The 23687-nt window shown below is 52.3% G+C and overlaps 7 protein-coding genes across 7 annotated transcripts; 3 read left to right on the forward strand and 4 right to left on the reverse strand.

The window, feature by feature from the left end:
* Nucleotides 1-2207: 2207 nt before the first annotated feature.
* Nucleotides 2208-4472, reverse strand: J4E78_004737 (uncharacterized protein; the record flags this gene model as incomplete). Its single annotated transcript, XM_049365365.1, has 2 exons — nt 2208-3493; nt 4001-4472. 2 exons carry the CDS (start codon nt 4470-4472, stop codon nt 2208-2210), a joined length of 1758 nt encoding a protein of 585 aa, XP_049223166.1.
* Nucleotides 4473-7653: 3181 nt separating this feature from the next.
* J4E78_004738 (uncharacterized protein) lies at nt 7654-9417 on the reverse strand (the record flags this gene model as incomplete). The annotated part of the gene is made up of 3 exons (XM_049365366.1): nt 7654-8837; nt 8887-9057; nt 9105-9417. 3 exons carry the CDS (start codon nt 9415-9417, stop codon nt 7654-7656), a joined length of 1668 nt encoding a protein of 555 aa, XP_049223167.1.
* A 777-nt stretch (nt 9418-10194) lies between these two features.
* On the reverse strand, nt 10195-13195 carry J4E78_004739 (uncharacterized protein; the record flags this gene model as incomplete). The annotated part of the gene is made up of 4 exons (XM_049365367.1): nt 10195-11828; nt 11877-11963; nt 12013-12363; nt 12412-13195. 4 exons carry the CDS (start codon nt 13193-13195, stop codon nt 10195-10197), a joined length of 2856 nt encoding a protein of 951 aa, XP_049223168.1.
* A 258-nt stretch (nt 13196-13453) lies between these two features.
* Nucleotides 13454-15014, forward strand: J4E78_004740 (uncharacterized protein; the record flags this gene model as incomplete). Its single annotated transcript, XM_049365368.1, has 5 exons — nt 13454-13512; nt 13565-13669; nt 13722-13727; nt 13800-14759; nt 14822-15014. 5 exons carry the CDS (start codon nt 13454-13456, stop codon nt 15012-15014), a joined length of 1323 nt encoding a protein of 440 aa, XP_049223169.1.
* A 209-nt stretch (nt 15015-15223) lies between these two features.
* J4E78_004741 (uncharacterized protein) lies at nt 15224-16307 on the reverse strand (the record flags this gene model as incomplete). Its single annotated transcript, XM_049365369.1, has 2 exons — nt 15224-16098; nt 16154-16307. The coding sequence occupies 2 exons, from the start codon at nt 16305-16307 to the stop codon at nt 15224-15226; spliced, it is 1029 nt and encodes a 342-aa protein (XP_049223170.1).
* Nucleotides 16308-16878: 571 nt separating this feature from the next.
* J4E78_004742 (uncharacterized protein) lies at nt 16879-17088 on the forward strand (the record flags this gene model as incomplete). The annotated part of the gene is made up of 1 exon (XM_049365370.1): nt 16879-17088. The coding sequence occupies one exon, from the start codon at nt 16879-16881 to the stop codon at nt 17086-17088; it is 210 nt and encodes a 69-aa protein (XP_049223171.1).
* Nucleotides 17089-22010: 4922 nt separating this feature from the next.
* Nucleotides 22011-23307, forward strand: J4E78_004743 (uncharacterized protein; the record flags this gene model as incomplete). Its single annotated transcript, XM_049365371.1, has 3 exons — nt 22011-22016; nt 22066-22454; nt 22506-23307. The coding sequence occupies 3 exons, from the start codon at nt 22011-22013 to the stop codon at nt 23305-23307; spliced, it is 1197 nt and encodes a 398-aa protein (XP_049223172.1).
* Nucleotides 23308-23687: the final 380 nt, after the last annotated feature.

Raw genomic sequence — 23687 nt, forward strand, 5'->3', positions numbered from 1 at the left:
GAGCGAGTAGAGGCACAGCCCTACCGCACAGTGATGCCGGCGCTGCCGGGATGAGCGACCGTTGTGGGCTATATTTGCACCACGCTTTGGCTGTTTCCGGACTAGCGCGCGGTTGTCATCCACTCACGGCACCCGGAGCGCGTATCGCATCACCCTCATCTCAGTCCAGCCCATCGTCCGTCAGACCTCAACAACAGCCGTTCGCGACCTTCGCGCATTCGGAGACACTGCCGGTGTTGCTACACTACCCACGTTCCGCTCCCAAAGATAGCCGGCCACGTTCCTGAAGATCCACCAGGGCCGTAGCCTCGGGCGACCCACGAGCCGGAGCCTGAATTTTCCAGATGTCTACTACCAGCCACCGTGGAGGCTATACCTAATCGGGTCTTTGATAACAGACCCTCGGTGATTCGGATGAGTATTGTATTATCGCCTTTCCTCATTGCGCAGTCAATACTTCCTTACTCCATCGCCAGCGACGCCACATATGCTGACTTGCAGTTACGAGATGTCGGCTTTACCCTCCAGGGTTACCTACGCGAAGAACAAGCAATCCATGGATGCGCTGATGGTCTGTGGCGTCCGACCTGGCATGAACGTTGCACCGCTGACCCAAGTCTCTATGCATATGAGCATCGTCCGTCATGCCCACTGGCGAATGCGGCAGAAAACGTTCTATGCCGCGTCCCAGGAAGCTATGTGACTGAACCTGCAGTACTCTGCGCGAGTAGAGCCGTGTGCGCACTGACACGAGATGCAAGCGTTGGGTTGGGCGAATGCCTCCCCCCTCCACCACGCTACTCGTATTTTCCAAACGACAGCCACTAGGATCACTACCTCCAGGAATATACCGGGCTATTAGGAAAGCTCGGCTATATAGCATATCAGCCACATACATCACACATCGAAGTAGTGCTGATTGTGCCCACAACTCGACTTGCCTCCGCTCTTTGTTGAATCTGGTGGAAGCTTATTCTCTCAAGCTTCTCACAGATCATAGCAAGCAGAGTACCTCAGACAACAAAACCCTGCACAGATCTGCAGACTACACTATGCTAAACGAACGAATCGGAAAATCTGGCGTCAATGTAGGCCCCAGAGTTTTCGGTTGTTCCTTGATTGAGCTGGGAGCACGATCAAGATTTCGGTACTTCTGTTACCAGAACATTCGAATGCACCGGCGGATCTTGTCTGGCGCCTCAGCGATGCCGTATAAGCCGTTCGCAAACACGGCCGCTGTCATTTACGTTTGACTTCGTCTTATGGCTTGAAGGACTAGCTTCATCTCAACGAATGCAAATTCGCAATAATATTTTGGCGAAACAGCGGATTCACCCAGACAGCCATCTGTATCCATACCGAAGTTGGAAGAGAACTTCCTGCTGGTCACAAGCTCAAACCGGATGTTCATACCAGCGTACCTTCACCGAGTTCGCAAGAGGAATATGGTCTGACGCAGTTTTCGTCATGGCGTGGGTAAAATGTCGTGATCATTGTCAACTCAGCGCACTGTCATGCGATATTTTGCTGATACGAGCATCAGCATGGTCATTCCACCGAAGAGTGCCATTATTAGCATCGGATGGCGGTCCAGCCACACTAGGCTATCGCTCTAGATCCAGGTCTCGATACTGTCCAGCGCACAGCAACAGGCCGTTGGTACCCAGCTCCCACGAGGGAACTACAGCCAGACTGTCACCACACTAGAGCAGGAATGCGATAAAGGCATTGTAAAACCTGCACTATTATCTCCAGGTGCAGCGAAGCTGTGAGATTAATGCATGTTGGGCTCAGTACAGGGCTTGGTTTGGCAGCTTGGCACTATCAGGACTTGGGCTGGTAGCGATGACGACGGGTCCGGTGTCCCCGCAAGAGGCAGAAGCAACAGCCTGAGGCTACAGCACACTCGCGAATTTCGGAGAACAGTCACTACCGTTGCAGCATGCCGAACACACGGGGCACAGATACTTCTCCAACTTTGCAGTCCTTGTTGATCACAAAAGAGGCAGTAACGGTTGACTTGATAAGATTCACTAAAGGTGGGCCGCGCTCAGATTGTCTACTCTTAGCACCTACATCAGCTTCATTATGTCTGTCGTCCGCATTCATCTCGTTCAAGGAAACTCCTAGCAGGCCTGCAGCTTACATTCAGATTAAGATATGCAAAGTAAATAATCTAACGTCAACGTACGCTCCAGGATGTCAAGTTACGAAGCAGGCGTCGAGGCTATTATCCGCTCAGCTAGGATCTCTACAGCTGCTCCTAGGCTGTCCAATACTGCCATAGCTGGATAATCATGCGCGAGAGCGCACAAGGTCCAGTGAAGGTCATTACACAAAACTGGTAGCTCATCATAGCGTCCATCGTTCATGCAGCTGAAGATGAACGTGAGACCAGTATGAACTTCAGTCTCGAACGCTTCGAGAAGTGGGGCTGAAGGTATACGCGAGGTTATCGTAGCTGCTGCATGTGGTTCGCAATGGGGCTGAGTGAGTGTGAGATCTGGTGCGCTGTCCCAAACAACATCAGTGAACATATCGTCGCATGTGAGGTGTGGAGGTGAGCTCGGCATCATTGGCGCCTCTAAGCCATGTTCAACGTAGGTCCCTCCTTCTTCGTCTTCGTCATCTGAGAACCCTTGTTGGCGCTCCTCAATAGGTTTCGCAAACCCCCGGTAATCAGCAAAGCCGACAGAGTCTCCTGAGGAAGACGGGCTGAGCCAAGACAGCTGTTCCTCGTCGACCGTGGACAAAGGCTCAGATGCAGGCACGAGCTGAGTAGCAAGTGTCAGCCGTGGGAAGCGACGTTGGTGGTGAGGCAGATTGCTGGAGTACAGCCCAAACGGTAGACACTGTTGGCGCACAGCTGACTGGCGTTGAAGACTGGTCTGTGGCGGTGCTGGCGGGTGGCCAATACCTGATGTGAAATCAGACCAGAATCTGCTCGGACAAGGGTCATCTCGTAGCGATATCCGGGACTTGCGGCCTTGATCTTCTAGATTGAGACAGCTGTGTTCCTTCAGCTCAGCTGAGCCGTGATCCTCATCATCGGGAATGTCTCGGTGAATCACCGGACGCGGTAGGTCTTCTTGCATGGATAGTAATTGGTTCAAAGCGGTATACGCGACGCATTTGTGCGTTTCAGCATCGACATATGCTATTTCAGCGTACCGAGGTGGTGACAAACCTGGTTCTTCGTTTGTCTCCGATGTCTCTGAGACATTGTCCTTGTCACACACATCTGAGACATCGTCCAAAGTAGGTGAGTACAGCAACGGGCCGCATGCGACAAAGGCGTCCATATCTGGGGATGTGGCAAAGGAAGTGTCTAGAAGGACCGGTGGTTCTTTCGTGCTGTTCCCAAAGCCATCTTCCATATCGAACATGTCCACATCAACAAGCTCGTCTATGAGCTCAAAAATGTCTTTTGCCGTGGGATATCTCAACGATAGACTGAAGTCATCGTACTTGTCAGCGAGAACGAAATCTTCTCCTGGCACACAACGAGTACCTCTCTTGTTGTCCAAACAGGTACACTCGCCATCATGGCAATCGCCAAGGAAGCAAGCAGTTGCGCGATAGAGGTCTTCGATATCGCGGTCGTATTCGACAGTTAAAGAGCAGGTGGTTATGTTACGAAGAGAATCTCGTCCCGGAAGGAATAAATCATTAGTAGCATATCGGAGGACGGGGTCGTGCTCGAGTTGCCAGCGCTCCTGAGTAGCTATATCTCCCTCCGTAGCCGACAGGGATGGGTGCGTCAAAGACCGGCCTGGACGGTTACATGGAATCTCAGGCATGGTATATCGATCTTCGCGAAAGATCGGAGAAGTGTTGAAGTCGGAGGCCACTGATACATGATCGTGTGATTCATGCACTGCCAGGGACGGTTGAAGTTTCAGATCACTGGTATCGAGAAGACCTGGCGTCAGCAAACGTTCCTGATGCTGTATCAGCGGATACGTCGCTATCTCAGGCAAAGAGCCAGTAGTAAACATACTGCGGTTGGCTAGATCTTCGTCGCTGGCATATGGAGTCTCTGCATCGAAGAGCAGCTCCACATACGCAGGAGCCCTGCAATAAGAAGCGCAGGCCGGCTGCTTGTCTTCTTTGACTGGCTCCAATGTAGCAATGGTCGACATTGTCCGGGTCTTTGCTATCGATGATGACACATTGACTCCTCCTGTAACGAAATCGAAGGAATCGATGCGCTTTAGTGGAGGCGTTGTAGATTGCTCGGTTGCTCCAGATTCCCACTGCTCGGCAAAGACTTCGTCGGCGTCAGTAACTTCTGCAAAGACATCCAGGTAGTCATTTCCATTCTCTGTCTCCTCTATAACAGATGCAGAGGTATATTGACGTAAAGGTGTAAGTGACTCAAAGGTCGAAGGCAATTCCACTTCTTCAAACCGAGGAGGAGTTAACCGTCTACCAGAGGCGCTTGCATGTCGAGACGCAGCGGAAGAACTCATGGTATTGGATTTTGCTTATATAACAGGACGTCGGCGCGGAACTAATTCGAGATCCTGCTTTCGTTGATCGGCGGGATTAGGTGCAGGACGGGACTCTGTGCGCAAGGGTGCTGATGGCGTCTGGGGGCCAAACAAGCTCTCGAGTCTCGTAGAGTGATAAAGGACTAGATGAAGACATAGGAGGATCTCGTATACTTCCATTGAGCATATACGTTGTGTAGTCTTCAAAATGCACTGTGTAAAATATCAGGGTTGTTGTTATCAGTACCACAACATTGTTTTGCGATACTCTTGAGCTATCTTGGTGCAGACGACAAATTGAAGTCTAGCTACAAGCAAATCAAAGATATTTCGATGCGCAATCAATTTACATGCTCGAAAACCAGCCTGGACGGTCGCCTTTCGGCCGGAGGGCTCCGCATTCGCAGTGCAAACCTTTTTGAAGAAACTTCGGTAAAGATAATCACACGAACGAGCGCATCGAGCCGCTCCTTCAAACCGTCCTCAGCGAGGCTCGTAGACATCTTGTCAGGTAGCAGAATAGATACGATAGTGCCAGTGTTCCCTCCTGAGACAGCTTCCAGTTCGAGACAGCCACAGTCCCACACCGCCAACAACGTGGTGCAAGGTATTTACACGCCAGCGCAGATGAAGTGCAATACGAGGCTGGAGCCAAACGTATGGCTTGGAAAGTCTTCCTACACTGACGCGTCGCGGTAACCTCTTAGTGAGTCTCCACCAATTTGATGCCAGGTGTTGATGAGTTAGACGTGGCTTTGCGCGCCCGGTGTTGAAAGACCTCTCATGTTTGCCAATAGCTGGAGGCTCCAAGTTCACATCTCCGGGCTTCTTCTTCAGCTGCAGAAAAGGCTTTGTAATTCTTCCTTTTCTCTTGCCTGAGTGTATGCTTTTCCCATTCTTTCATCACCTGCAACGTCGCTACGACAAGTGCCGGGTCCACAGTCGTCTGACGTATGTAGACAGATTCATCAGGGGCATAACCTCCGCTTGCGTCGACATGCCCGTCCCAGAAGCAGTGATCTGCCACGATACCACCATACAGCGGATCAGGATTGTTCCCTATCGCGGCGAAGAGTGCATGCCGCAGGGTGTCGTATCGTGACCCGTGGATGGAGGAAACCTTGGTGCTTGTGACCCACATATATGCACGTCCGTCTGTACCGATGAAGCGCAGTGAGTCGTAATTGAGCGCATGCACGTAAGTTGTCAGAATGGATCTTGCGTTTGGGCCACCTTGGAGTAAGACTTCCGACTTTCGTAGATTGGTCCTGGGGTCCAGCTTTAATTCGTAAGACCATGCGGTCTGCTGTGATTTCGGTACCTTCTTTCCTGACTCTGTCGGCTCCTCGGGGCATGTCATTGTCCACGAGAATTTGGGACTACGGAAGCTACCAGTCGTGCTTTTGAATTTGAATGTAAACGCCGGTGGAACAGGATTACGTGCATGTTCAGAAGGGCGTATTGTTCGCCATGCACACGACTCTGGCGTGTCCAGCCAGCTGGACCCGGATGACCGTTTGCTTTCCTGGTAAGCATGCAGTGTAGAAACAACGGGTGGAAGGTTCCACTGAGGCGGATACGGCGCTTGGCGGTACTGCTCGAGATACCCAGGCAGCGATATTGGTTCTAGCGCGACTGACGGGCGTCTTATGGGTTGTTGTGGTCGTTCTATGGGCTGCTGATCCAACAAGACTGGAATTGGTAAATTCTCAAGCGGTGACTCGAAATCTTTATCCGGATGCTGCTCTACAACCACTTCCGGTAAGGTGCTGAACAGACTTGGATCTCGCGCTTGTTCGAACGATCCAGGACTCCATGGTTCGGCGGCCGCTCCGACACTTCTCGAATGGGGTCGAAGCGATTGTGCAGAGTGTTGATGCGCTAGAGGTAGAGGCGCAAGCTGGGTGGTCACTGGCGCCATGTTTACTGGTCTCTGGTCGACGAAGGATGAAACGCTTTTTGAATGTAACCGCAAAGCTTGCGCAGATCGCTGTTGATGTAGGAGTGGTGACAGACGCTGGGAGCTGGGCGGCATCATACTGGCAGGGCGTTCCTGTTGGCTTACTGCACTAAGCGATCTCTTCCGAACACCTTCCACCTCCAAATGCTGCATCCTATGCGCGAGCAGCTCATCCTGCTTCAATTGCTCTTCCGACGTCGTAGTTGGTGGAGCTGGAGGCAAGGGCGCTGGCAGCTCTGCGATGAAAGGCACTGGCGCATCTTCGCTGTAGTGTGGTTGAATATATGATGCTGGCGCAGGTGCATAGTGTCCATAGTATGAGTGGTTGGGCGAAGAGGCCTGCGAGTATCGGTTGTATGGGTACACTGGCCGTTGCGGCGGCGACTGCTGTTGCCGATGTGTCTCCCAGCCCTGCCACTGGGGATTAGGAATCGGCGACGACATGGTAATTCCTGCTAAGCTGACGTCTTGGGATGGGCAGCGCAGTAGGAGTAGGGCTGACGTCTTCAAGTATAGGAAGATCTGCAAGATTTCGCCCCATCCCAAAACATGTTAATCAACACGGGGCGTTGTTGTACAGTACGCGCTATGTGCAACGCGCATTACCCCAGAAAACAGAAACCTTCGGGGAAGATCTCAATGAGGATGATCAACAGAAGCAGAACATGACTTTTCAAGTAGCAGACTACGCGAAGTTTGTGAGGCAAGCGTAAAGGGCGAGCGTCTGAAGGAGCGGGTGCCTGTTGACTGCAGCCGCGGGTTGCTGGGCGCCTGAAACAACGCCTCAAGCCATGCTGACGGCGGCTGGCCATAGTTGAGGGCGTCCCTCAACCACTGTAACGATGGAGCACCACGACACAACCCTTGGGAGTTTCCTGCATACATCGGATTGTTCAATGGCGTGGGACGATGTGCGATTGTGGGTACGCGTGGGTTGCGTGTGCCCTATGTTCGGGTCTAAGCGTACCAGGCTCCCAAATTGCGAAGCTGAACAATTGGTCTCGCATCAGACGCCCGCAAAAGAGCAGCGTTATATCAAATACATCATAATGTATGGGTATAGACACATATCACCTTGAACAGTCTACGAAGAAGAACATAGCAGAATGTAAGCGGCAGGCGGCAAGCGTCACGATTTCCATCATCTCAGTGGTGGGAGAGAGCTGCACGAATAGTTGCTCTATTGAAGATCGAAGCATTTCACTTCGTCTTGGAAATGCTAACAACATTTCGCAATGTACCGAAAGGCAGCACGTCTGCTATCCTCTTCTTACTAGCGAACAGCATGACCAATCTATCCAGCCCACAACCCCAGCCACCAGTGGGAGGCATACCCCACTCCAGCGCCTCGAGATAACTTTCGTCAATCGCGCCTTCACCCTCGGGGTGGAAATCACGCTGCTGCATGAACTTGCGACGCTGTTCAAACGGAGAGTTTTCCTCTTCGTATGCGTTGACGTATTCCCGGCCATGAATAAACATTTCCACGCGAGATGCAACGCGTTGTCCAGTAGCCTCGTCAAGATACGACTTTGAGAGTGGAGAAAGCGCTTCAGGGTGCTGAGTGATGAAAGTGGGATTCTTGCAGAGCGGCTCGATGTATATCTCAGCAAGAGTGTCGAGAAGACGTGGAAGTGTGGGGTTGGGCGGAACGGGGAGTTCAAGGTTGTCAAACAGCTGGAGCAGCTCCTTGGAAGCGTTCGGTGATAACAAATCAGGCAGCTTGCGACTACAGGCTTGCTCGATGGTGGGTATGAAGGGAAGCTGTGTGAAGGGCTGCGCGAAGTCGATATCTTCCGGCGCCGCCAGGGTCGGGAAGTACGTCGACCTTAGCGACTCGATCGCAGTATGGAGTCCGTGTACCAGTTGCTCCGTCCTGGCGACGACAGTGGGTAGGGTCGCGCCAACTTCGTAGAACTCGCAAGTCGAGAACTCTGGGTTATGCGTGTTATCGACACCCTCATTTCTGAAGGCGCGTCCGATCTCGAAGATCTTGTCTTGCCCTCCAACAATCAACCGCTTGAGGTTGAGCTCAGGTGCTATCCTAAGCCGTACAGGGGTGTTGGACACTTCATTTGCGACAGTCTCGAAGGGTCGCGCAATGGCACCTCCAGCGTTGACGTCGAACATGGGAGTCTCCACTTCCAGAAACCCACTTTGTATAAAGTATGTGCGCACGTAGTCGTAGATCAGCGCTCGCAATCGAAGAACATCGCCAGGCTCGTCGCTCGTGAGCGCGTGGATGTGCGGTCGTCGGGCAAGTGTCTCGGCATCGACAATCCTCTCTGGGAGGTGGTGAAGGCATGGCGCGAGGATTTGAGGTACATCAAGAGCAAGAACAGAGAGTTGTCCAGTAGATGTCTTCGTAGGGTTGCCTTTGATAGCTATACGGAATCAGAGTCTGATCTGAAGCCAAATGATTTATCTACTTACACACCCAATCGCCAATTCTGGCGACTTTCTTGAAGCTCTTCAAATTCTCATCCAAGTTATCTTGCGGGGTGAGCTTCTTGAGCTCCACCATGACCTGCAATCGCTGGGTGTCGCGTTCGATGTCGAGGAACATCAACTTGGAGCCGAGCAGCCGCACTGAGCGCACCCTTCCTGACATTGTCAGAACCAGACTGGTGCTCATGGGTGGTGCACCCTACCAAACACAGACACGACATCCTCCTTCGTCTCCTGGATGCCATCGTACTTGGCGTTGAAGTCGCGTATCGACAAGTTTTGAGCATCCGCAGAGTGAACCAACCTGGGGTGGTAGTCGCCCAACGGCTTTACCTTGCCCAAGTGCTCCAGGCGCTTCTGCTTCTCGACGTCATGCGCGCCGGTGTATGCATCGGCGGCTAGGCTCTGAGTAAAGCGCCGCTGAATAGCGAGGTACGCTCGAGCATGTTCCGGTTTAACGGAGCGACTAGCCTGGTGAAGGTATGGGCGGAGAAAGTTGAGAACTGGGCGGCTCATGGTTCCTTTTTCTTGTTAGCTACAAGTCGCTGACAATGCTTTGTAATAAGTTGCGATAGAGGATGGTTCAGTAAAGGGTATGGTGAAGTCAGCCGCCCGAGGGCGTCATTCGCAACGGTTCTAAGGTTGTTTTGGATCATCATAGGAAAGGGTGTGAATAAATTGAGAGCGCTGAACGTACCTTTCTCTGGAACATGCCTGTCATGGCATGCAATGACAAGCAGTGAAGAAGATCAAGGTGAGAGAACTTCACAGCTCGGACGGCAGCCCACCCAGCGCCCGGAGTCTAGCCGTTAAGCGAGCATATAGCGTCTATAGAGCGTCTGTGCCTGTTCACGTGACTTTTAGTGTGCCAAGTCTCGCTGCCTACTTATTCTGTTGGATTCCCGTCCCCCCTCCTGAAATTTTATACTTACCTTCTTGCGATTACCCAGCTCAAAGATTGGGTTAATCTGAGCGCCTGGTCTGCATTGCACAACGCGGTACTGGGCTCTCACGAGCTTCCTTCGGGAATCTCGGCGGGGCAATTTTTGCTGGTCACACATCTGTGTTGCTTTTTCATTGATGACATTGCTCTATGCAGTGTCTTGAGGAAGAAGATTTCGCACCGCTTTGCTGCATACATGGTATTGTATCGGATCAGGTCAACAGTTCCCAGGACGATGTATCTCTCTACCCTACGTATATGTATCGTTCGGTCACTATCTTGAACCCAGGTAGCTGTCTGGCCAAATATTTGAAATTTCCAGGTAGTGTTTGGCCAACTTTACCCACGCGCTAATAATTCATCAGTTCGCCCGCCAGCCTCCTCTGGTATTTCTCAATCACCTCCTGGCAACGAACCACCACGCCAGCAGCCAACACGCGCACCCTCTCGTCCTCCTCGCTCCCCGCCCCTAGACCCTCGAAGACCATCCTCACCCAGGCCTGCGTCTCCATCAGCTCCTTGCCTTGCTCCGTAGCCACACGCTCCTTGTTCTCGTTCGTCTCCAACAGCATCAGAAAGCCGAACAAAACCGCGTTCAGGATATTCTTATCCTTACTCGCCAGCCCGCGCACCGACAGTAGCAGATCCCAATACTCGCGCGTCATCTGCGGCAACGCGAGCGTGTTCGGGCCGGACGCGTTAAGCAACAACGACAGAGTCTGCAGAAAGGGTGGGAGAAGGTGAGTAGACGCGTATATCGAGTCGTTGTTCGCGCGAATCTGCAGCCACCAACGGCCCGTGAGTGGGAAGAAGAAGTTATCTGCCACAATCTGCGCAAGCGCGTTAGGTATTGGCTTGTGTCGCTTCTTTTCGACTTCCATGCGCGAAGAGAATGTTCGGACTTTGAGTATGTTCGGGCCGCTGAGCTGATCGGCTGCTTGACTAGCCATAGGCGATAGCATCTCACGCACCATGCTGCTTGAGATCTTGGCTACGGTAGGCGCCCTGTTTCCCTCGGCGTACATTTCGTGGAGGTGTGGCGGAAGCTGCTTGCTAGGGAAGTCCGGCTTTGCAGGCACCAAATCGTCGGTCGACGTGTCCTTCATGCCCGCCAACTCACGCGCCCCGAGGCCGAGAGTCGTGAGCATGGCGATGCGTTGCTGTAGACTGTAGTCACCTGAGAAGAAAGATCGAGCGAACCATTGTGCCATTTGCGCTGGTTTCGCTAGGAGCACGGCAATCAAGGCTTGCTGCCGTTGCTGCGCGAAGCCTTCCAGCTCTGAGTTGTCTTGCAATCCGGTAAGCAAAGTCGCTAGCTCTTCGAGATGATCGATGACTTCAGTTCCAAAGTTCGCTTTTCGTCGAATCAATGATGCTGCGGTAGCTAAAGCGAGCTCATGGCGATCGTAGTTCTCTTGATCACGCAGCCCTGCTATCAGGTCTCGGATGTAGACGGGCGCGGTGGGCTTGTTACGATTTATAGCCGTTGCATCGTCTGTATCGTCTTCTGGATCAGAGTCTGGCTTTTCGTACACCATCAGGTCTGCGTCTTCGTCTTCGGAATCAGACAAGACCTCCACGACCCTCGGGCCTTGTATCTCGGTAATTCCGGAAGACTTGGTAACCTTGGGAGGCGGCTTGGGCTTCGACTGAACTCTCTTCGTGCTCGCCACAGTATCCTGTTTAGTCGCAAGATTCGTGACTTCTCCAATCTTATCGTCGACCTCAGTAAGGCGTTGATACCAGCTTGCTTCTTCTGCCTCATCACCCTCCAACTCGAACTTAAGCTGAAGTTCCGGTTTGTCCACCATCTTCGAGATAGCAACACCAACTGCGATACCCAGAAAGCGAGCCCTTGTAGATGCCGCTCCTATGCGATTTGACATGCCATTGACGTGATGTGTAGACTTTGCCATCATGGTGAGGAACATGGGCTGAGAACGCTTTACATAGCCGCTGCATATGGCCAAGGTCTGAGCAAGAGCTGGAGTAAATTAGGGAGGTATAGCGATAGAGTGCAAATACGAAATACCTTCTTGTTGCAGCACAGGTGTGTGCCTGATGTATACTGAATCGCCAAACATCTTTATGAGACCCTCCAGAAGAGTATATAGCTTGTCTAAACGTCGTCAGTCTTGACTATAAATGGGCGTATGATGATCACGGACCCTCGTCTTTGGCCAAAGCAGCTAGAACACTTCGCCTGGCTGATAGGGAGTCATCCAGCGCAGGAACCGTTGACCGCGTAAGTGATGTCACAAGCTGCTCTTTCAGGACGTCATTATCCTTGATGAGCATGGAAAACAGAGCGGCGGCAGATGATATGGTGACAGAGGTTGGAACGGGGGCGTCGTCTTTACTAATAGCTTCCGTAGAGAAATACTTCTTGACCACGAATGCGACTACAGCGTTGAGATACTTCCGTTGCTCGAACGTTTTCATCTGGGACAAGAGATGGGTCAGGCGCTCAATGGCCCCGCTATCAATCAATGTCGGAATAAGGGCGCTCATGATGTGATCTGTATTGTCAGTATGTAGCAACAGACCTTGACGGAGTTTTGACGTACCGGTGTAACCCAATCCAAGCGATTTCGAACATAACTCAACAATGGCGGCAAGATACTCCTCGTTGTTTGAGTTGCGCGCGAGCGAGATGGCGATGTTGCGTCCCAGCCACGCTGCATACTGCTTGCCATCCGCGACCCAATTTGCGTCTTGGGGGGGCTCATCACTCTTCTTGAGCACATCTTCGGCTTCCGCTGCCATTGATAGTAATCGACCGGAAGCAACTTGTGTGATGTACTCTCTCCATATGAGTTTTCTCTGTGTTGGGTTCTTCCCAAACGCTAGAACGTCTTGCAACACGAGATGGGATGTTTCATCGCGGCTTAACATCAGATTTAAGACTTGAAGTGCATCCGCAATGTGCTCAGCTGTGTTTCTCGCTTCACCGGGTGCCCTCTTTTGGTGACTGTCTGCAATAAGCGAACGAAGCCTTGTGTTAAGATGTCCAAGACATGTTGGGTTTCGGAGTATGTTCTCGAGCATTGAAACTTCGTCGGCGTTCTTGATCGTTCTCCAGTAGTTCGGAATGGTGTCGTTGATGAGTTGATGCGCGATGCTTGCGTTGAGTGGTTCTGGTAGTATGAGGCTGAACCCTTCAGTGGTAAGATAGCTCAAAACGGCATTTACGGTGTTGCGGCTCGGTTGGTTCTTGAGTGCCTCAAGTGCTGATTCTGTGGAGTTGATGGAATCTACGTCTTCTTGTATGCTCAAGCTCTTGACTTCCTGAATGAGAGGTTCTTCCTTTTTGACTTTCCTGGTGGATACCGCCGTGAGAAAGTCGGCCATGGCGTTTAGAAAAGGTACCTAGATATTCAGGCGTGTATACCCACACCAAGACAACAGAAACGCGGGTCGTTGTTTCTGCTCTATCCGTGATCAATGCGAAAGGCAGACGCTCAGTGGACCTTACCCAATCGGTGTTTCCTTCCCCATGCGAGGGCCCACAGACTAGCGCCTTGGCAGACCGTCTACGCTCTGATGCCTACAACCACCGTTTGCTGCCCTTGACTCTGCCAACAATCATTCTCCACACATTTCTACAGGATGGCTGTCAGTATCGACAACATGAGTGCGGCATCGACAAGCAGCCCGCGAGCGAGATGGTAAGCTGGATAATGAGAAAGGTCAGAGCTCTTGACTGATAGCATGCAATAGGAAGTACCTGGACAACTTCCTTACTCGCAAGGGCCCATTCACAGATGATGAAGCTTTCATGGCCGGCGAACAAGTTATCGAGTATCTGAGTAATCTTAAAGTTCTGTAGGAACACCACGTTTCCGAAACGCAAGAAATCATAGCTAACCATATGCAGTGTTATGTACGTTGTAACAGCACTCGATGATAATGCACGACCGTCCCTCATGTCGCATCCTTACTAACTATTATTTAGCGGAGCTGGTGGTCTAGGATGCGAAATCCTCAAGAATCTTGCCCTATCAGGTTTCAAAGACATTCACGTTATCGATATGGATACCATTGACGTCAGCAACCTGAACCGACAATTCCTATTCCGCGCCTCGGATGTGGGAAAATACAAGGCCGAAACAGCTGCTGCTTTTGTCGAGAAGCGTGTTAAGGGCGTCAAGATCACTCCCTACTGTGGCAAAATCCAGGACAAGGACGAAAGCTACTACATGCAATTCGGTCTCATCGTATGCGGTCTGGATTCCATAGAAGCGAGACGATGGATCAACGCAACTTTGGTGGGGATGGTGGATGAGAACGACCCGGATTCGATGAAGCCGTTAATCGACGGAGGAACGGAGGGTTTCAAGGGCCAAGCACGTGTCATCTTCCCAACCATGACCTCATGCATCGAGTGCCAACTGGATATGCACGCTCCTCGCGCGGCAGTCCCTCTTTGCACACTTGCTACTATTCCACGTCAACCGCAACATTGTATCGAATGGGCGCATATCATCGCCTGGGACGAGGAGCGCAAAGATATAACTCTCGACACCGACGACCCGGAGCACATCACCTGGCTGTTCAACAAGGCTTCCGCTCGTGCCAAGGAGTTCAACATCGAAGGTGTTACCTACAGCATGACGCAAGGTGTCGTTAAGAACATTATTCCGGCCATCGCGAGTACGAACGCCATTGTAGCAGCCAGTTGCTGCAACGAAGCGTTTAAGGTGGCGACAAACACCGCTCCATTCATGGGTTTCCCCGGTACAGACAACTACATGATGTATACTGGCGATGACTCCGTCTACACATATACATTTGAGCACCAGAAGAAAGATGACTGCCCCGTCTGTGGCGCTGGCAATATTGCTCGTCCTCTCCAAGTTCTTCCCGGTATCACGCTGCAGGAGTTCATTGAGGGACTGGCAGAGCGACCAGAAGCGTATGTACCCCAGTCCTGACCTCATATCCCCAACTCTGTCTACAGTTTACTGACCTCCCCAGTCAACTCAAGAAGCCCTCCATTCGTACAGGCGAGAAGTCACTCTACATGCAGCTCGCAGGTCTCGAAGAACAGACGCGACCCAATCTAGAGAAGAAGATGGTCGACCTGGTCGAAGAGGGAGAGGAGTTGCTCATCACGGATAGGAGCTTTCCCACCCAGTTCAAGTACAAGGTCGTATGGGCATCCAAGTAGGTATCGGGACCCAGTCGCATTGAGCTACCTGATAGGGGGAGGCCAGCGGAATGATCCTGCGGGACACATCGCGCCCGTCAGAGCAACGTAAATATGCTGCACAACATGTAAATCGATGCCATGCCACCAGAATAACAATCGCACGGTATGCTATCCTGTGTCTTTGATGTCCGTAAATGTACAGCTACAATACAGATGCCCATGGCTCTTTATTGTACAACAGCCTGCTTCTTCTCTGCACCACTGACCTCGACTGGTCCCTCCTCTTCAAGCGTCTCCTGCCCGAATGGCTCCGCATCCCCATCAAGCACCCTGCGAACCTTCAGCGTTGCCTCGGCTCCAAACATGCCCACAACGCCGATCCTCCTCTCCAAAGGCCCCCAAATCTTGACTGGTGGCGCCTCGCCCTTGAACAGCTCCCGTCCAGCGTGTATCAGCTCGTTGGCCGCAAAACTGCCCTTGGCATACTTGGGCTCATAAGTCACACGATCCCACTCCTTCCTTTGCAGGCGCAGGAGCTGCTGCTTCATGCTATCCGAGACAGTATCACCAAGTCTGATGTCCGCGAGCTTAGTGCCCATCCTTTCGTCGCCGCCAGCTTTCCTCTCGCGCTTCTTAGGGCCTCCTCCGGCGCCCTTGTTACCTGCCGCACCAGCGCGGCCTTTTCCACCTGGCCCTGGTCTACCGCCTTCTCGGCCGCGTAGATTGGGCCCACGGAGGTTGGGTCCTCGTGGACCACCAGGCCCGCGAGCAGGGCCATCGACCTTTTCGCGGGTTATACGCAGGGTGGAGGGGGCGCGGACCATTTGGCCCTGGGGAGGGGTGGAGCCGCGGGTCGTCGTTGGGCGCGCTGTGTTGCGGGCGAAGCGGGGGTTGGCGTCTGGCTGCGCATCGGCGGGGGCATTGAATTCGGGGATGAAGCCGTCCTTGTTGGCTTGAGGAGAAGGCGAGCCCGGACTTCGTCGTGCCGTTTGGCCGCTGGGGAAAGAGCCTCGTGCGAGTGCGCCAGGCTGGATGCGGCGATTTTGGAGCGACGTGATTTGCTTGAGAGCCGTCGCTTGCCGGGCTTTGCGGGTATTTGGCGCTGAAAATGTATCAGCATTGACTTGACAGGGCCATTGAGCGTCTTCAAGGCGTACGGTGGGCTGGAGATGCTGCGTCGCTGGGTTGCTCTTCCAGTCTCTTCGCGGTGCTGTGGAGTGCCCTCGCTGAGCACTTGGGCAGTGTTGATACATCCGCTACTAATGAGCGCCTCAAGGCGCCCATTGAAGGGCACATGTGTCGCTGGGCCATGCTGTGTGGATGGCTGCATTCGGCACCGTCACTCCAAACTCCAAAAGTTCAAGATCGCGATGTCTTGGCAGACAGGGATCTTGCCCGCTGGGCCTCCGCACCACGTGCTCCGCTCTCACTCCGCCGACAAGGGCGCAGTGACAGTTCCGCGACACATTCATTGTACTCCAGTCATCTCGTCTTAAAAGAGCTAAGCTTTGTTTTGAAAACACGTTCTTCGTGTCGCGTGCGCGTGACTGTAACTCCAATTCAACGACAACCACGACCCTTTCATCGCAACTCATCTACACCACCTGCAACCCGACTCTTCGGTCGCCACTCTTTTGGGCTCTTATACACAAACTGTAGTCATTCTTTAAACATACTGTTCCAAGGCTGCATCCCACCTCAACTACAGTCTGCCTCAACGGCGCATCACTTAAAACCGGGATAACATCAACAACAAACACACATCATCAGTTCCGTCAGCCTCTCCTTGAGACACAGCCTTCTATACAGACCTGTTCCGTGCTACTTCAAGCGTATCCGCATATCTTACCACGTTCTCATCCCACGACCCAACATCATCGCTATGCTCCGACGCACACCCACCACCATCACCCTCACCCAGGCGGACATTGAGCAGTGGGAAGCTAGCCGCCAACGCAAACTCCACGAGGCTCAGCAGAAGCTCGAAGCTGAGATCGCTGCGAATGAATCCAATGCCGTATACAAACCCAAGGAGTCCAAGCAGAAGTCTACAAAGGACCGTATCATGGGTGGGACTGCAAAGGGCTACTGAAGAACCCTGCCCGCTCCATCTAACGACCATCGACGCCCCGAACTGTTTGCGAGTAACGACTCTTCTGGCTTCATCTTGTATCACCACACTTTTGGAATTTCTCCGTGGCGCGTTTTGGCAGACATCTACGACTTGCTTTACGACCATCGATTGGTATGCCGGAATCTCCTGGAAGCGAGTGTAACGTATGCCTATTCACACACGGCAGACTGCCCAAGCATGTCCGAGTCATTGTGTTAAAAATCTGGGGAACTGGAGAAATGTTAGGCTATGTATGAGTCAGAGAACTGTTCTCTTTGTATCTATGTATGTACCTGATAAACGAGGTGTTGGGTTTCGCACTATAGTCGATGTAAAGAAGACCAAAAAGCTATAAAGTGTCGTTTGCCTTCTGGCAGTTTGTAGGGGTCAGAGGGAGCTGAATGTACACAAAATTTCCTACTTTCCGTATCTGTTGATACATGTAGACGTAACATCTCTTGTGCAATCTTGCCATGTTTGCCGGTGCAGAGTGACAGTGACAGTAACCATGTGGTTGGCATTACTAAAGGTCGTTGTACTCGATGAATGACGGACAATCATACGCCAGCCACATCACAGTACCAAATTGCTTTTCTTCTGAGAAAACCTCCGAATGAACCAATGACATACTCCAGCGTCAACGTTACCAATAGCATCAACGAGGCGTGCCGTCCCGGGACGTCGAGACCCTTCCGGTGGGCCACGACTTGCTTTTTCGGCAACACGGGCGGTCACTTTTGCACACCGATCTTTCCTCACACTATTACGTGTCAACGGATCGACTTGCAATCCCGGTGAACGTCCCGTGTGTGCGCTCACCCAAGCCCTCGGTAGTGTGAATAGAACGAAGGATCTAACGCCAGCATTACGTTACGTACCTAGGTACGCTATCTACGAGTAAACCTCTACTTCTCGCCACTGTTGGACCCATTCCGAGTGCTGATAGCTAAATGTCAAATGATTGCCTTCCCAAAGCCATCATTTAGTTGTCAAGCAATAGTATATCTTCATTATAACCACATCGCAAGCATAAGCGAAGGCAATGCGGCTCGTGGCTCGAAGTCCCAACATCCCCGTCCGGACATCGATCCCAAAACGACAGCCACGCCCGTTGATAAACGCCATACCCGCCACCACACCAAGGGTTGCATTGGAAGACGGCTTCTTGGGGTCCAAGTTCGAGGCCCTTGGAAAGGGTCGTAATGTGGAGGGAGAAGCGGGATGACCTACATGTCACTCATAGATATAGCTAGTATGTCGATGGATTGCTGTCTACCTAGGTATAAAAGATCGCATATGGCGATAAGGCTTGACGGGTTCATCGACGCGAGCTTATAGGGCTGGAGGCAATGCATAGTGAACATGGGTTCGTGCGTCGCTTGGAGGTATGGCGTACTTATGGCGAGCTGATCGTATTATCGAGATGAGATATCGACGGCTCAACGCCGTCTTGTTCCTGGTTCATAGTAGTCGCCTGTTGATATGCCTTTTCCGGAACACCTCATACAAGAGAAAAGCTGAACACCCTGGAGCCTACATCAAGATGAAAATATGCAAAGTAGGTGGGCCTACGTCAATGTAGGCTCTAGGGTGTTCAGTTTTTCCCTTGCATGAGGTAGGTAGGAAGGCTATCACAATTGTGTGCGGACATCGATAACGCCCAACGGATGCCAATCATATTTTATCCTTTGCATGCTGGCATCGAGTGCTTGGAAACACGGCTGGTAAGGCTGCCGCTCTCAGGGTACGTTCCTTGGTTCATGCGGAGAACGACTACTCCGCCTGCCGAGTGATTCTGAGACATCAGCCGCAGGCCTGGCAGGCCGTGATACGAGTATCAGAGTACGCAGTTCAAGGGCGTCTTGTTATGTAACCTACCGAAGTGTAGACGTGTAGTCACAATATGTCCAGGGCCGAGACACATGTACTGATCTGACTACGGGCCGACTACTCTCAGAAGCTTCGAAGGATTGTGACGTTCTAGTTCGGACCAGCTCCCCAATCGCGATGGTTTACCGCCTCTACGCATACTGACCCACAAACGAGGCGTTCTTCGGGTTCTATTTGGGTCGCAAGTACTTGCTCGTGCAGGCTGCGGATGGTGTGAAGTGATTGTAGCGTCTCTTAGCGTTCTGCAGAACCATGGGATGAGTAGCTCGTGGTAGATCAGACGTGGCAAGCCAGGTCCTTGGGTTATACGAGACAGAGTAGTCTGAACCAGGCAGTTGGTGACTTCGGACGACGACGGTCTCCTTGCAGGGCAGAAGGCTAATGATTAGTATGTTGGGATAGATACTTCTACGCGGGTTTCGTGAGCCTAGGCACATATAGAGTGGCGGAACCAAGACGACCGAACCGTTTGAACTTGCTCCAGCTCCTCACTTCCCCACGAATCCAACGGCACGAACGACGACAGCGGCTCGGGTTCATCTTGCCTTTCAAGCGGTGGTTCGTGATCACGGGCCAACATGTACCAAGAACAAGTCTGCTGAAATGTCCGCCAATCAGAGTTTTGTGCGTCTCCAGTCCGAACGATGCCTAAGAAGGCGAAGGGGCTTCTGCAGGCACAGTGCAGGGCTAATGCGCGTTCTCCGTCTCGCTACCTCAGACGGACCACACTGTTTCTGAGGCATAGCGCCCTTCCCACAAGCCAGTTGAAAAAGCCAGAAATCATCGCGCGATGAGGGTGCATCAAGAGCAGGTCACTGCGAGAGAACGCTATACTTGAGACATCCATAGATGGTTTGGGAACGAGTTGGGATGGTCGGTTCGTGCGTCATACCTAGACAGGGTCAGGACACGTGCCGACCTGCCACCCGTGGACAGACCTCATCCAACGTTCGGACAACACAAACTCGTGTCCACAAGCAAGTCAGCGGCGCAGCATCACAATGACGAAGCCTGTCCTAATCGAGTCAGTATCGTGACCCGATCAAAACAACGAGAAGTTTTTACGCGTCGGCACGCGTTTGTTGGGGAACCCCACCAAGCGGCGCTAACGCGGGAAAGAGTGCTCGAAACCGCCGGACGTTGCAGAGCTGACTACGCCACCCAGTGCTCACCGGAGCCTGGTTGGTGCAGCTTACGATCGAGGCTCTCAACGCAGGTGTCAGACCGGAGATTTATGGGACAGTTCGTGCTTCCCGCGCGTGTTTTTGCTTACTCCAACCGGCAGAGCAAGCACAGGCAAGCTGGACAGTTGACAGTCCCACAGCAGGAGACCTCGATCGATGGCCACTCTTAACGATGACCAAGTGGATCGAGGAACAGTTGGGCTTCCCGCCACCGGACGTCAGTGATGGACCGCTAGGGATTGTGAACGATGACCCGGGACCACTTGTAGCGAGCTATTGATTTCCTCAACGGTTCTCGGAGGGTCGTTGCCGATAGTCAATTGGACGCGCCAGACAGTTCTGTACGAGAAGGCTCGCGATAGCATCAGTGCTGGGCGTTCAGTCAGCAGCAATCTCGCAGATCTGTGGTGGCTGGAAAGCCAATCCTGCAGGCAGCCTGTCGAGTCTCGACTCCATCGCAACACCACCAGAACCGATGATTTGGGCTTCTCCACAAAAGGATCCTGTTGGAAGGGGGGATTTTTAATCTCAACCTCTGCGAGCTACTACGCCGCAAAGATCTTTGCTAGACGCCCGTGGATGCCGTCTTGGATGCTGTCGCGCTTCGGTGTGGGAAGCCCTTTGTCCGTTGTCGCGAATCACAATGCACGAGCTGGGAAAAGACATGCGAGCTGACCGTGCTGCCTTCGGCTCCTTCGAGCCAGTGTCCTTGCGCATGCGAGCCCTGTTCCTGAACCCAACCGTAATCCATGTCTGCAGACCCGCCCTCTGCTACGAATCCTAGCCGTCCTCGCATGTCTTGGCCACTAAGCTTCTGGGGGTGAGGCCGCGCTAAACCAGGGGAGAAGTGTACCTGCAGGGGTGAAGATGGTCCGTTCCCTTTTGGATCGCCGCACCCACTTGACCTACCCCCAGGCCGCCCAACCAGGAGCCACATTCAAGACCAGGTCGTCTTCCTGCATCACTGCGGCTTCGCTCTCATGCCGTGACGGCTTTTCTTACTTCTGCCAAAACGTCCCGTCGTTCTTTTTGCATCTGCTCGGCCCTACGCGCCCTTAATCCGACCAAAACCTTATTCACTCTTTAGACTCTCCGCGTTCGAGCTAACGGCAACCAACTCACTCCACAATCGTTTCGTTTTCTCATCTGCGACATCCGTTCCGCCTGACACTGCCTATACTGTCACCAGTTTCATCTACACGGCATTGTCTTCCAAGAAGCCATCCTATACCAGCCCACGTCCGCGCTTGACTGAAGCTCAGAGACAGTCTTGCCGGTAGGGTCCACGTACTGCCTATAACCCTGTTACATCGCACTTCGGACAAGAGTGGGGATCACCGCTGGAAGGACTCTCATGCTGCATATTAACTGAACGCTTCGGTTCGTTTGGTGAGAAGAGTAAGAATATTTGACATGGCGAACACCACACTGCTGCGGGGACAATGCCCGCCGCCTTTCTATGATGTGTCGAAATTTGGATTCGACGGCTGTAAGTGCTCTCATGTAGCTTTTATACAGTTGCTGACATTCATAGTTCTTGCTGGAAGGTTTTGTGCGCCAGTTACACCAGGCAGTGACATTATCTGCTGCTTGCCCTGTCCTCTGACAGATTTCCTGTACCCAGAAAGTAGGTACCTGGAAAGCCCACTTTGAGATTCATGTTCCTAATCTTTTCTAGGTTTCAATACCGCCTATCGCGCAGCTGAAGCGCTCAATGTGGCTGGTCTCATCTGTCTGGTCATTCTGCTCATCACGTACTTGGTCTTGCCGGCCGAAAAGACTCGTCGACATTATCTCAGCTATTGTCTCATCATAGCCGCAATTCTCATGGCAGTAAGTCTGAACTCAGCCTACCCAGCCTGCATCTGCTGATCGACTTTAGCTTGGCTTCGTGATACCCTTTGGTGCTCAACCAGAGCAGTGCTACGATGAGATCACCCCAAACGATATGTACTCAAGTCTGACGTGTGCTTTCTCCGGTGCTTTCCTTATCTCTGGAGGTATGTCGATGGCAGTTTGGATCTTCATTCGCGCTCTCTCGATGCATCTTCAGATCTGCTGGGACGTCACGCCGGGACAGAAGTTCTTCTACTGGGCACAAGGTCTGGGTTGGTCAGTTGCGGCCACGTTCTTCACCATCACTATCACGATTACTGGAGTCTCGTTCAGATTCGGTGACGTCTGCCACGTCAATGCCGAGCACTCAATGAAGGACTTCTGGGGTCCCTTGTTGGCCATTGCAGGTGCAGCTATGGTTATTCAGGTCGCAACGTAAGTCACTCGGGAGAGACAATGAGACGACATCACTAACATCGTTATCAGCTTCGTATACTGTATCAAGGTGTATCTTCAGAACATGTTCAGCGACGACAAGACCGAAACACAAAGCAGCGCTGGCCTCCCCTCTTACACGACGAGCATACGGAACCGATCTGCACGAGCTGTTTACCGGCGTGTTCGCAAAGTTCTATACCTGCAGTGGCGCGGCATAACGATCGTGGTCTTCATCCTCGTGGACGTCATCTTCTTCTCTATCGTTTTCATCTGGCTGAACTCCGTAACATCGCACGCCACTGAGGACCTCGATAAATTCCTTCCGTATGTCTTTTGTCTGGTAACACACGCCGAAGAAGGCCCAGAGCCATGTTACGCACTCGGCCAATCCCTCGCTGTCGACCAATCTACAGTGACAGCAATCTTGATGATGCTGTCCATTGCCGGTCTCCAAGTGTTCTTCCTGCTTAGCCGATGGAGCATGGTGGTCGGCTGGCGAGACTTGATCAGAAGCAAGTTCAGTAAGAACCGCGAATTTGTATCCTTGGACGCTCGGAATCCCCAGGAAGACGTACGCCATTTCGAAATGAAGAACTTCGAGCCGAAATCGACAGCAGATGCATACTATGGTACTCCTGGACTTGCTAGCTACGCTATGGGAAACGAGCGATCGGACACCCCGGATCATTTCCACAAAGAAACTCAGCGCGACTACAAGAGCCCGACACTGAGCTTTTCGACTCCAAGACCCCAATCACGGGCGGCTACCCATGTCGACTGGGATCCTAGATCATCCATGGCAAGAGGAGGACTCGGACTGCATCCTCCAGACTACGAATCTAAGATCTGAGCAAGAATACAACAGTTTTCCTTCGCTACACTCCATCACATCATATTAGTGCTGAATCTGGGATGATCATGTTGTGGGTATGAAATCAACCGTCTGATTTACCCGTCACTACACGCGAGCCGAATCGAGGCTCCCAGTTCAGCGAGTTGCAGTCGCGAGACTAGCACACTTGGCCATGCACCAGCATATGGCCATGGGTCGCGACAGAGAATACGCGGTCTTTGCGCGAGACCATGATACGGATCAGCCTCAACGCAGCCATTCTCATGTCAATGAGTGACGCCATTCCCTTTTTGTCTCTGAACTATATGTCAGACCACTAGCTTGGCATCTCTGACTAGGTGTACTGCTGATATAGAGTTCAAAGACCTCCTCACAGA

The sequence above is a fragment of the Alternaria triticimaculans genome (assembly GCF_023758025.1).
Source record: "Alternaria triticimaculans strain BMP 0046 chromosome Unknown scaffold_5, whole genome shotgun sequence".
Classification (NCBI taxonomy): domain Eukaryota; kingdom Fungi; phylum Ascomycota; class Dothideomycetes; order Pleosporales; family Pleosporaceae; genus Alternaria; species Alternaria triticimaculans.